This window comes from Centruroides vittatus, unplaced genomic scaffold (genome assembly GCF_030686945.1).
Source record: "Centruroides vittatus isolate TY-2023 unplaced genomic scaffold, ASM3068694v2 contig_790, whole genome shotgun sequence".
Taxonomy (NCBI): Eukaryota; Metazoa; Arthropoda; class Arachnida; order Scorpiones; family Buthidae; genus Centruroides; species Centruroides vittatus.
This window is the reverse complement of record NW_027122510.1, coordinates 698,072-712,316: the sequence shown is the minus strand read 5'-3', so window position 1 is coordinate 712,316 and position 14,245 is coordinate 698,072. Positions and strand designations below refer to the sequence as shown.

At 30.6% G+C, this 14,245-nt stretch overlaps 1 protein-coding gene across 5 annotated transcripts in view; it reads right to left on the bottom strand.

Annotated features, from left to right (window-relative positions):
• Positions 1 to 5,416: 5,416 nt before the first annotated feature.
• Positions 5,417 to 14,245, bottom strand: part of larp (La related protein) — a 131,158-nt gene continuing 122,329 nt past the window's right edge. For all 5 annotated transcript variants that reach the window (XM_067278101.1, XM_067278102.1, XM_067278104.1 and 2 more), the window contains 3 exons: positions 12,106 to 12,215; positions 9,325 to 9,455; positions 5,417 to 9,019 (listed from right to left, as the gene is read on the bottom strand). In XM_067278101.1, the coding sequence (XP_067134202.1) occupies positions 8,519 to 9,019; positions 9,325 to 9,455; positions 12,106 to 12,215 (742 nt within the window). In that variant the 3' untranslated portion in view covers positions 5,417 to 8,518. The remainder of the gene's footprint in view (positions 9,020 to 9,324; positions 9,456 to 12,105; positions 12,216 to 14,245) is intronic.

Genomic DNA, 14,245 nt, shown 5'->3' with positions numbered 1-14,245 from the left:
AGCTCATTTTGCTTTATCTACGTGCTTTTTCTCATCTAAAGAAGCTCATGTTGCTTTATCTACGTGCTTTTTCTCATCTAAAGAAGCTCATTTTGCTTTATCTACGTGCTTTTTCTCATCTAAAGAAGCTCATGCTGCTTTATCTACGTGCTTTTTCTCATCTAAAGAAGCTCATTTTGCTTTATCTACGTGCTTTTTCTCATCTAAAGAAGCTCATGCTGCTTTATCTACGTGCTTTTTCTCATCTAAGGGAGCTCATCTGAAGGACTCAATAAAACTTTATCACGTTTGTAAGATTTCAATTATTTAACATAGTTATTTTAAAAAAATATATTGTTAATTAAAGCTTTATTTTTGTTAGATGCTTAATATTTAATTGTAATTAAATAATAATATAAATAAAAAGCATGTTCAAGTTTTTAATTTTGTGCTTGATTTTATGTTTTGATGTCAAGAATTAATTTATAGCCTTTCAGTGAGATTCAGAAACCAATCAAGCATTCCAAAAAACAAAATGAATATTCAAAAAATACGTGTCTTTTTTAAATTCATCATTCAAAAAGACGTATTTGTTTGAGTTTCGAATCAAAATTCTATAAGGTTTTTACCTTGAAACTTACCTTTTAAAAGATTAACTGATAATCTCACTAATTTCTAGTAATTAAAAAACTAATCTATCACTCCAAAAAGTCAATATAACATCTAAAAAACACACGCACTTTCTTCGATTCATGTATGAGAATTTTGTTTTTAATTTTCAACCCAAATCCGACCACATTTCTTACTGAAACTTACCATTTACTACAGCAACTGATGTGCTTACATCTGTCAATAACTAAAAAACAAAACACTACCCATTCCAAAAAATCAATAAATCATGTACAAAATGCATATGTTTTTAGATTTATCTTCGAAGATGAATTTCTGAAATTCAAACTGAAATTCGACGAGAGGTTTCATGTTAAAACTCGTCATTTAAGAGATCAATTACCATCTTTTAATAATTAAAAACACACCGACTGAACACTACGTCTCGTCTAAAAACTCCACAAAGATGAATAAAAGTGTTATTTAAAACTGCTTCGATTCATTTGTTAAAATTGAACACAGCACGAATTGCACGCCACGCTGGAGTAAAGGTAAGACACCAGTGTAAATTCACGTTAATTAACACTACCCCATTTATTAATGTTACAATTAAACACGTGTTTTTTTTTCAATTTATACTTTGTAATCTTATAATTATCAGTAAACAACGTAAGGTAAGAGCGAGCGAAGGAGCAACATCAACTAGTAGAAGAGGTTTATTTGTTTGGTGAAACGTCATTTGGGTGATCTGTACAACATCCCTTCTCACCGTCTATCGTCAACATCGCTTAAAAATAAATGCCTCTTGAGCAACGGATGGTCGCGTGCTGTTTAATAAACTATAGTATATATATTCACATAATTGTTTGAGAGTTTATTTAAGAGAGAGAGATTAGTAGCACAAGGTCAACGAGAGGTCTTGCCAGTTAGGGTAACAATGTCTGGTGTCAGACTCGTCTATCACTAATAGCAAATTACCTAACTTGTCTACGCGATTATACATCATTAGTACTTGTTGATTTTTATGTCAAAGTTTCAGCGATTCTCTTAATAGTCGCATAATGAAGGTTGCTCTTTGCGATTTTCCAGATCCTCGCTCTCTCTAACACCCCCCCTCCAGTAACTAAGTGTTCTCTAGATAATGAGATACAAATAAATAGTTCGCTATCTGTTACGTTAATTGAACGTTACTAAATAACACGAGGAAGCCTAACTGGGTGGTTAGTTTCAAATATCAAGCTTTTAATACAATCGAGGTTAGTCGATTTTAATCGTGAGGGTGCCATTTTGGATCCCAGATTGCTGGAGTGTGAAGTTAAGTGTATGTGGTTGCTTCTATCCGAGGCTTGGAAGAGGAAGGAGTTAATGGTTTGTGCCTCGTGTTTTGTGTGTTTTTAAAATGCGAGGTTCTTCAGAAATTATGTACTGTGGTGTGGTTATTCATATCTACACTGAACTTTTTGTTTAGGCCTCATATTTACATACAAATTAAAAAGGGCCTCAAATTTAAATGTAAGGAAATCAAAAAATTGATATTTTTCAGGCCTCCAATTGTGTAGAAAACACAATGGACTTGTAAATTATGTGCTATGAAACAGTATGATTGTAATTTATGATATTAACATATGTTATTTCTTTAAATAGGGTATCTGTATTAGTTTAACTCTATAATCCTTTATGTCAGGTATAGTATTTCCTATAGCAATAGTTTAACCACGTACAATTTATTATTCAATTTTCTCTTCTACATATGCATTTCAGGTTGAGCGTAGTTAAACTCAGGTTAAACTAGTAATATACGTGTAAACACCTCTCCTTTAAACAGTATAAGCTTAATACGAGGCCTATACAGAGAGGATCTATTCTAAAATCTAATTCTAATACTGCTGTAACTAGGTCATTAGGAAGAAAAGTAAGGGTAAGTAAGGAATGCTAGGTAAAAAAAATGAAGGGAAAGATCCAGGAAGCAATAAAGGAGGAAGGCCAGCTTGTGTCATTTGTAATCAATAAAAAAAAAACAGGGGGTAGATGTTAAGAATGTATCCTAATTCTGCCTCCCCTTTACACTTGCAGTGTATAGGGGTGTAGAATTAGGATACACCCTTAACTTAGTCGAATAATTGATGTAATTAATTAAAAACTTTGTTATTTTTCGCTAATTTAATAGGTTCAACAGTGGAAAAACACACGAAAATGTATATTTTAAGAGAGAAACTGATATTTAAACTTAAGTCATCTCTATCAATTCTTAGTTAGAATTTAAACAAAGTGTTAAAAATATACCAACCAGATGAGTCTACAATAAACATTACTGATACTAAGTTCTTTGTATATAAGCAATGGCAATGTTTTTCACTAGTTGAAATTTTTTCGAAATGCTAAATTTCTGTATTTTTAATCTCGCGTGAAAATAAACTGAACGAAAAACAATAAATAATTAAATGTGCTTTCACACGTGAAGAATGATCGATAGTGATGTGTAATGGTACGAGTAACGTAACAGTACCACTGGATATTTTTATGATATTCTATGGTAGCATGCTGTTCGGTAATTCGTGTTGCATTGAATATCGAGTCGTGATTGACGTGTTATTCACATCTATCATGAAGTTTAGCGATACTACAGGATGCTGTTACACGTGGTACTTGTCATTAAGCAGTTCAGGGGTCCCTATGATACCGTGTCAATCATATGAAGTGCATAACAGACGTAATACTCGTGTCTTTCGTACTGTTAAATGCCCTCCACGTAGAGTGGAGATAGAATGCCCTACATCTAACAGCGAATGTATGAAAGACATAATACTGAACAGATGAGTACCATTACATTTTATGGTACTCGTGATATACTTACTACTGTAAACTCTCTAGACAGTTCTCCATATTGTCAACATACCCACCCAAGTCGTTCGTGGTATTGGGTTAGTAGCGATGCACTTAGTGCCATGTAGCCTACGTAGTATCATTGGCAGAAAGGGAGTTCATGATACTGGTTTGTGTCTTTCCCGCAGTGAAATGCACTTAGTATGGTGATTCTAGGACATGTCTAAAGTGCACCTCACATTGTCACTTGGTTTTATTATGCCAAGTACCACAGTATCGTGTTCCGATACCATTACGTTCCGTGGTACTCATGGTAAACTCCAATATTGTTCAACAGTTGCCAGAACCATCGAGAGGGGACTGCTGGAGACTGAAAAAAACGTTGTTTCTTCACTTTGGTACCCACATACCCCATAACTTTCGAGGCCCTTCATATTACTATAGTTTTATTCGGTTACGTAGCATCAAACTCACTGTTACGAATACCCAGTACCACGAACGACTTGGTAAAAAGGTAGTTCAAACACTACTTTCGGTACAAAACAGATTAAAATCTCTCGCTGGAAAAATTTGTCGACCTTTAATGATTTTCACGACTGTTTTAAATGACAAGTCGCAATGGTAAAAATGAAACGGCGGCAACACCGAACAAGACTGATTGGCGCCCATTTCTCTATATTAGTACGAAATTCGCGCCCTTTACACCCTCTTCTTAGTACTTAAATCGTCTACTTAGGGGGCTTAACTCCGACAAAGCCTGGAGCAACTCGTTAAGACGTCGTGAGTTCATCAGGAGTTAACTATCAGCCGGTAAAAGCTGCAAATGATAGACCTTATGAAAGTTACCATTGAACTAATGCGCTCCGAGGTAGTCCAACCCTCATTTTAACCCCTCTAGAGTCAATGTCTTCTCGTATATAAACAGTTAATAGCTTGTTACTTGTGGGCTATCGGTTATTGATTTCGATACATTGATTACGATCTTGTTTTTTTTTAGATTCGATCTAAAAATATAACCTTTACTTCCCCTATTAAAGAAGCATTAATGTATCATTAAAGTCACAGAAGAATTTTTTTTCGAACGGTCCAACTTCAAAAAAAAAAACACTTTTATAGTCACGTTTGTTGATGATTTTGAGGAAATTTTTACACATTTTCCCTGATTATATATCATATATTGGATTTCAAATAATAGTAATCAGCGTGGTGGTAGGATTCTATATTAAATCAATAAAGGAATAAATTTTTTTTGATTTTCCTCAAGAGACTTCGAATTTAATGATTCTTCTTCGCTTATACTTTAGTAAATATGATAAATTAGAGCACAATTCTGTATTTTTAGGTGACAAATTTTGGAGTAATTCGCACCGAGACTCCAGGAAACTGGTAAAACTACAATTTACTAGTGATTTTTTGGATTAATTATAAAAAAAAATCAAACAATTCATTCATATTATGCTCAATTTCTCTTATATTATTAATAGAAATAAAGATGCCAATTCTCTAATAAATCTAAATTAAATTAAAATGTTCCCAATTTCTTAGTATTGTAACGTAATGTCAATATATAAATTCGAAATTTACTACATTCCATCTAAAAAAATTCAGGTATTTTGCTTCATTAAATGAATTTAATTTCACGAAATTTTTAAAATCATTAATATTTAACACATTTTCAGGTTAATTCGACTTTTATAAATTTATTAGTGATTTTTAAAATAAATTTCTTCATATAACAATGCCAAAATGAACTTAAATTTTGCATCTTATGCATTCTGAAAGATATGATATGTACCAATTAATTAAAAAAATGTGTGAATTTTCCAAAAAAATAACACATTTTAAGCTTAAAAAACAATCTTCTAATCTTTTAATTGCATTTTAAAGTAAATTTCTTCATGCTATAATCTGAATATAAATTTAAATGTTACACTTCTCTCTCTCTCTCTGTATCAAAAAAACTTAAAAAAATGCATGTGTAATGGAATAAAAAAACAACACTTCATCCCTCTGAAATATCCCTTTTATTCTTACCTTAAAAGTTATTTGCTGGTGATCATATTTTTTATTCTTTTAATATACATATATATGTATGTATGTATTTATTATATACACACACATATATATATATATATATTATTTATATATTTATATATAACACAAAGCACAAACAAACAGAAAAAAAAAAAACAGAAAGAAAAGTGATATAATCAAGTAATATCCGCTACACAGCGTATATGCACGAGCACATAACCATGCAGAAAATTAACGCAATACAAAAAAATCTTAATATATAATCTTTTCTTTTTTTTTTTTTCTACAAGATTATTTAACAGACTCGACAAATTCTTACTCATTTATTAATTTTTTTATGGTAATTTTTCTATTATTTTTATTTATTATCTCTCTCGTTTCTGGAGGGTTGACAATAGGCACTTAAAACATACCACCCGGCGATGATATATTGTCAGGAAACATTCTACAACCCATCCAAAAGAACAAAAAAAAAAAAAAAAAAAAACAATAATAATAATTAAAATAAAATATAATAATAATAATTGCAAGTTAGTATTTACATAATAATTACATATATATTGTCCCATAGATTTATAATTGGATGACACAAGTCATCATTGCATATTATTGTCATTTTTTTTATGTATTTTTTTTTATTATTTTTATGTTTGGCAACCCTTCAGATGTGGCTAACAAATTACTGCTTATGTCTAGACAGAAAAACCCTCATAGAAAAGTGAAGAAAAATAAATTTTTAGTAGAATATGTATTGTTTATATATATATATATATATATGTATGTATGTATATATATAATTTGAAGGCTACAAATTACAGTACTCCCATACCTTTCAAAAGAGCAGTTTTTTTTTTTTTATATGTAAATTCTTCGACGACTGACGTATCCTGATCAGCAAGCCGAATGAACATTGATTAAACAATACGACAAAAGAAAAATCTGAAAGAAGAAGGAAAAAAAATAATAAAAAATGAAATGATTTTTAAAATATATTTTTGTTTTCTTCAACAGAAAAAAAGTAAAATAAACGAAACTTGTAAATCCGTGAATCGAAAGCCTGCGATGATGCGGAGGTTTGAAAGCAGAAGGAATGTTATGCGTGAATGAGATCACAGAAATGGAAGGCACATCAAAGAAATGAAAAAGCATTAATATAGTTAAGATACAATTTGCACCCCGAATGCATAATATGCACGATATACAACTTATAAGCGTGTTTCTTTCCAAGAAAAGAAAAAAAGAGAAAGAAAAAAAAAAAAAAACAATATTGCTTCTTCACAAAAATCACAAAATAATTGCTTGTTTTTTCGAAAACGAATCAATTAAATCACATTTGGTGTACACAAATCTTAATTTTTGCGCCATTCTCTTGACTGCAGAATGGGGAAAACAAATAAAATCGTACATTAATTATTGTTTTGTTCATTTTCTTCGATAAATATTTATATATCAACTGTTTGCTTGATTGAATGAACTTCACATATATATATAATGAAATTGGTATTTCAATTTAATACTATCACTAAAAAAAAAAAAAAAATAATAATAATAATTCTACAATGCTTCCCCTTATTTACAAAATACACAAAAATGTGTACTAAATTTTATATAATTTTTTTTCTTGTGCAAACCAATACTTTCATTCACACTAAAAACATTTTACTGAAATCATCAATGGAAGAATAATTTTCTTTTCTTTTTTTTTTGGGGGGGTTTTTTTTTTGTAATATTTTTATAATTACATTTTACTATAATGCACCTATAATTTCCCACGGTGCAAACCGACGTAACAGAAGCAGACACTCGCATGCTTACACACACAAAACTATAATTCTACTGTACTGCCAAGCCATGAATGTCAGGCGAACGTGTATTGCATATCTTCAACTAATCTGCCTGATACATAGCACCAAAAAATTGATGTTAAATTTGCTTCAAAGAGAACGTTCCTCGACGAAATTCTTGCCGGTGATTTCACCCGTTGGCTAACTCATTCAGTTTTTATTCCATTGTGAAAATGAAATTCGTGTCGAAAAAGAAAAAATGCTTCTTTTTAACAGTTTCCATTTTGTACTCCCTTCGAGATATTCGCTGCTTTTATTCTTCTGTGTTTCATATAACAATCTTCCTATTAATAATTTCACTTCTTAAATAATTCCATTTATACCATTCAAGAAATATTCACTTTAGAAAAGAATAAGAGGTACCATTTATAAACCATTCATAGCATTAATAAATTAAAACTTGCTACACGGCGATGATTATTTACTCAAATTTTTTCCTTTCGGTAACAGTGATTTCTATAATCAAGATGTATACAACAAATAAAAGAGTATCGTAAAGAAGCCGTTCGACTTTAGACCATTCGATCGAAACTGCTTTGACACTTGGTGAAAATTTTCAAATATTTCGCCATACGAGAGCTGGCGCGAATGATTATTTACGTGAAGAGAACACAGAAAATCGACATGGCACTGTCTTCATGTATGACAAATGTATAAAAATTATTTATGAACATCTAATAACTCGTTTCACTAACAAGCTTCAAAATGACTATTAAATTGTACAGTTTTTTTGTTTTTTTTTTGGAGTCGTTTTTTTACAGATTTCTTCTACTGTTTAAACTGTTAAAAAAATTAATTTTGAAACATTATTTTGTCGACTGCAGTCAAATTAACAAATTAAAAAATAAAAATAGTAATAATATCATCATTTTAAATTTAAAATTTGTATCTCGTCATTATCTAAATATTAACTTTTGACAATATTCCCAAATTCAAATAAAGACAATTACGAAGTGATGATAGGTAACTGCCTATGTTCAAAAAATAAAAATTTTAAAAAAATTTTAATTTGAATATTTTCGTCTTTGTTTCGCTATTTTAGCATCCGTTCAATTTATAATTTTCTTAATTTGGAAGAATTATTTGATATAATTGTTGGAATACTTGAATAAGTTTAAGCACTAATGCAATTCCTTCACACTCGAGTCTATTAAATGATTTTTTTTACATAAAAAACACTTTTTTTCTCGCTCTCTCTACCAAAGCATGACAAATTATCCAAGACTAGGCTACTTTCTGACACTTGTGGCAGTATTTTCTAATAGCACTCCTGTTGTTTTGACCTTTTCTTGTTTGCTAGAATCATTGTCCTTGCTTTCTGCCGTTTTCTGCAAAGTTTTAGGCTGAGCATTGTTGCATTTTAGAGCCGAGGCATGACACGACGACTTGTTAGGAATCACAGCTTCGTTAATGGGATCATTCCTACCGTTTACGACGGGAGTATCGTTCTTCTTTTCGTTCGAAGTTTCACCACCGATGGCCGATATAGTCTGACTTCGAGGTTTTTTAGTATCACCACTAGTTCTATCTCGCGGGAGATGTTGAGCTTTACGATTTCTAGTTTGGCCTTCCGTGAAAGACATAGTGTATCTTCTGTATTTGGCACCCGTTCCTTCAGAATGTTGCCTCTTGCTGCCCGAAGATTCCGAAAGATTCCTCTGACGACCGCTGCTTCCCTCTCCGCCATCGTGAATTCTCATAAAAGGTGGTCTCCTCTCATTTAAATCCATCTGCATCAAAATAATAAAAATTTATTTTTATAAATTTTATTATTTGGTTTTTATATAAAAATTTATATAAGAAAAATTTAAAAACAATTTTCTGCATTGTATATATATATGAATATAGTAAGCTCAACAATTTATGTACTTAAATGAGTGAATAATATAGAATCACACAGTTTTAAAATTTGAAACATTTGATTTTGTAATTTCCTACAACAATTGCATACATCCAGTCAAGAAAACATTACAAGAAAGAAAAAAAATGAATGGATGAAAATTTGTAAATTACAGAACTCGACAAATTAACTTACTTCTACACGAAAATCTTCTACCGTTTTGTAGTTGTCTAATTTTGCCATTAAAACGGGATCAACTTTGAGCTTTTTGGAGTGTTTATAGTACTTTAGGAATGCCCAGAATTTTTCTAAACCATACAAATGACCTAGAAATAAAACAACAAAATTACTTAAAAATAATCATTAATTCTTCTAAAATTAAATTACTTTCAAATATCTTAAATTTTAAAATCTATAAAATTAAACAAGTAAAATTAGGAATAAACAAATCATTAAAAAAAGTTATTTAAAAATTTCAGCTTTTATACATCAATAAATTAGTTAAGTGCTATTTATAAGGTGAAATATGCATGCCTGCATGTACAGTAGACCCTCAATTTAATGAACAATTGAAGTAAGGAGCTGGCCATTATTGCTGAAAGTCCATTAAATCAGACGTGTTTTAAAAGTATATATCAATAATGAATTTAAAATGTTGTCATAATGTATAAGTAAAATATAATTATAAGTATTTAATACTGATTGACTCGTTCATCCAACCCTTTAGAGCAGTGGTTCTTAACCTGGGGTATGTGAACCCTCAGGGGTGTGAGAAAAATTTCAAAAATTAAAAGCTAATGCACATATGGAAATGGAATTTGAAAAACTAGATTTAGAACAGTTCTGGTGTAAACAGTTAGAAGCTTATCCACAACTGGCAAAAGCAGCACTAGAGACACTTTTACCATTTGCCACCACCTACCATTGTGAAATGGGATTTTCAGCACTTTTGCACATCAAAACAAAAGCCAGAAATCACTTAAATGCATCTGATGACTTATGCTTGGCTCTTTCAAAAAAGGAGTCTCGTTTTAATAGAATTATTATGAATAAACAACAACAACCTAGCCATTAAAATTTAAATATTGTTTTTTATGTTATATAGTAATATATATTGTAAATAAACATGGCATTTGTTTATGCAATAAATGTTTTTTCTTAAATAAAAAATATACACACATTTTTTTAAGGGGGGTGAAAGAGCTTATTTTTAGATTCAAGGGGGTGCTGACCGCTAAAAAGGTTAAGAACCACTGCTTTAGAGCATGCTCTATTAGTAAATAAAAATGGTTTTAAATTTTTCCTATAGGACTTTTTATACATTAAATCCAAAGTCATTAAATTGGGGTCTGTTAAACTCTCAGTTTAACAGACCCCCTTATAAATAACCATATATAATTCAATTTAATTATTATCTCACTATAAAAATTTCAAGAATAATATTAAATAGCTTTAATAAATTACACTTAATTTTACAAATATATCTGCAACAAAATACCGCTAGAAATGCTTGCATCTTACAAAAAATTTTGTCTTCTAAGCAAGCAAGTTAATTGTTTTAATCTTTCTTTTGTTTAAGTAGACATTAAACAATTTGGCAAGAAATTTAGTTAAAATTGTTGTTTATAATTTGCCAAACTGTGTGTTTGAATCATGCTTCAGATAAAGATGTTTGCCTTTAATAGACTAGTTAAGACTGTTATTCGAAGAAGAGAACAATAAAACGGCTGTAGTAATACGTAACATTATAACTACTTTCGTTTAGTTAAGAATAAACTAAAATTTATATTTTAAAAAATACATATATCAGAAAGTAAGAGTATCTTTAGTCCAAGTATTAAACAGTTCTTTTTATATGCTAGTTATTTCTACAGAAAAAAAAAAATTCTCTCTACCAATATTTTGAAGAACTACAGAGTGAACCTATAAGTAAATAGACATCTTTAATTTAAAACACTGTCTTTTATTTCATGTTAACCATGTAATAAAAATGCCTCATTTGCATATAAAAATCACAAAGCTTGGTCAGGAATGGAATTATGAGTTCTGCTATCTTGGCCTGCAAAATGTTGGGTAACAACAATCTAAAAGTTCTCCAAGGAAAGCAGTTTTTGTGAATGTTGTTATATTGCACATATATCAGATCACAGACATGTTTGATGGGATTTACGTTAGGTAACTGTTTAGTCCATGGAAGCTGGCAGATGCCTTCTGTTGCCAGCCAATTCCAAGTCTTTTTGAAAGAGTGGAATGTGCTCCATCATCTGTGAACAGAATGGATATTTTGCCCTCAACCCACCAAAGAATATTGGAAGAGGACTCTTCTCCAATATGGCAATGTATTTTTCGGAGTTAATATTGCCTCGTGCATTTGCTAACATTCAGGTTGTCTATTTACTTATGGATTGTCTAATTTGTAGCAAAGTCAGCTCTTCAAAATGCCTATATTGTTAATAAAATTTCTAATTAAAACATTGTTTGTGTTTTGTTTATTTTATGTTCTTTTTTATATATTTTCTTGCCAGTTATTCATCATCTATTCAAAATTTAAAGTATTTTCACATTAGTTGCTACATGTAGTTATATATTAAATGCAGACTGAATGCATGTATGGATATTTTTTCTTTATGAAGAATTTTGCATGAGCCTATGTAGAATATTACAAACATTTCTGACTTTTGTATGTAATGCAATCTGAAAAATGTGTATAAAAATTATACGTCTAAAAATCAAACAATAGATATGTGCATCATAAAGAGAGTTCTGTTCTCAGTGACCTAAAAACATTGTGAAATCTCTTATTAGCATCAAAAAGTTTAATTTTTTTACAGTAAATATGTTATTTAAATTAATTATTGGCTTTGTTGTATATGTTGTTACACATTAGTGATTCATTTACATGAATTAAGTCAATTCAGTATCGACATGCAACTCCATTACGTAAAAAATAAAATATAATGATATAAAATTATTTACCATTTTCTGTGTCTTTCATAGTTTCAACTTGAAAGTCTTGAAATATATCTTGCCTAAAATGTTTTTCAAGACCATAACTGTAAAACCGAAATAAGCATTCCAGTCCATACCTATAAAAAGCATAAGTTAAAAATGAGTGAAACATTTAAGAGAATAGAATATCTTTAAAACCACACAACTTTTTTTTTTATTAGTAACAGAAAGATAAATTGTATAATTTCAATTCATCTCATTTCATTAAATTTTATAAAAAAAATATAGAAAAATTCTTAAAGCTACATCAACTGCTGTATAACATCAGAATACATATTGGCAATAATAATTATAAATTACTAATAAATTTGACCCTAGAGGGAGGCATTAAGCACCATCTCGTATTAAATTTAATAATTATAATTTAATTAAATAATTTTAGATTAAACTGGAAGAAAAGAATCAACTTGGAGCGGGACTTGAACTCGCAACACCTGCTTGCTGTGCAGACGCGTTACCAATTACACCACCCAAACTTCTGGTCTGATCTCCTCTTCCAGTATATTTAATATTAAGATATAACCACTGTTGGTTTACAGGGCGAGGGTGCTGAATGCATTCCCAGTCAGCACCGTAATAACTAATGATGATTATATTGTAATGTTAAATATACTGGAAGAGACTGGACTGGAAATCTGGGTAACATAATTGGCAACACATCTGCACAGCAAGCGGAATTTGAGGGTTAGAGTCCAGCTTCAAGCTGATTCTTTTCTTCCAGTTTAATCTAAAATTATTTAATTTAATATGAGATGGCACCTAATGCCTCCTTCTAGAGTCAAATTTATCAGTAATTTATAATTATCATCATCAATATATAGTCTGATGTTATATGGCAATTGACATAGCTTTATTGTAATGTATTGGGTTTCGTAATATGTTTATATTTGAAAAACCCTTAGTCATTATGCAAGATTAAACAATTCCTGTAACCTGTTACATTTTTGTATGTATGTATAATATACTGTATTATGTACTGTATATGTGAATTAAAAAAAATAAACAATTTTGTCAAGAGTTTCTTTCTGAAAACAACAATGCAAGAATAAACTTTGCAGAAATGTTTATGGATCTTGGTAACATGGACCCTACCATTCCCAGGCAAATTTGCTTAGTGGGTGAAGTATTCTTTTACATTTACAGAGAAGTAAGCATGTGATGTGCATTACTGGGCACAGGAGAATCTGCATTGCTTGCAAGTGAAGTATAAGCAAATCAATATCAGTAATGTGTTAACATTTGAAATCAAATTATTTAACCAATGAATTCTTGGGCTTTTTTTTTTTACTGACACACCCTTAACTCCCAAAAGTTCTTGCAGCTCTAAGTAGAGCATGTTGGACCACTGCTTACAGATGTTCTTGTTACTGCCATTGTTACCAACATGATGGAGCCCTGCCCACTGAGGTCGTCCAGTCAGAGAATGGTTACATGCCACTTTTCCAGGAATGTGGATTGGTCGAAGAGGTCCATTTCCGTGGCCCCTTGTTCTCCTGATTTGACGCCATTCGATTTTTTATTGGAGCTACAAAAGGACATGATTTATCAAACAACAGTTGAAAATGTCACAGATTTACAACACATAATTGATGCTTCCACACAGATAATAGCCAATCAGCTTAGGAGAGTTGAGGAAGATTTTGAGATAACCTTGCATATTGTCAGATAGCATGGGACATTCGTTTTGTCATTGTCACATTTGTCAAAACTTTCATTTTCTTGGAGTTTATAAGAGAACTTTTCCTTCATTTCAACATAGAAGCATGAAATTAACATGTAATTTTATTTCCAATGAAATGTTCCAACTCAAAACCTGGTAGTTACTGCTCAGTCAGTATTGTACATATGTGCTACAAATTGTTATTCATAAATTTTATGTGAAATTTTTGCATAATTCTGCATAACAACATAAAAACTGACAGAAAACTGAATATTGTGCTTGCTGGGCTACAATCTTACTTTGTCAGGTGTTCCTATGGTTCCTTCCTTTGTCAGGTGTTCTTAACATCTGGTATATTAAAACAAATTCAGAATAAAACAGAACTGTGTTACAGTTAAAGATATTTTTTTTTAATGTTCTTCATAATTTATTTCATCAAAAATTTAA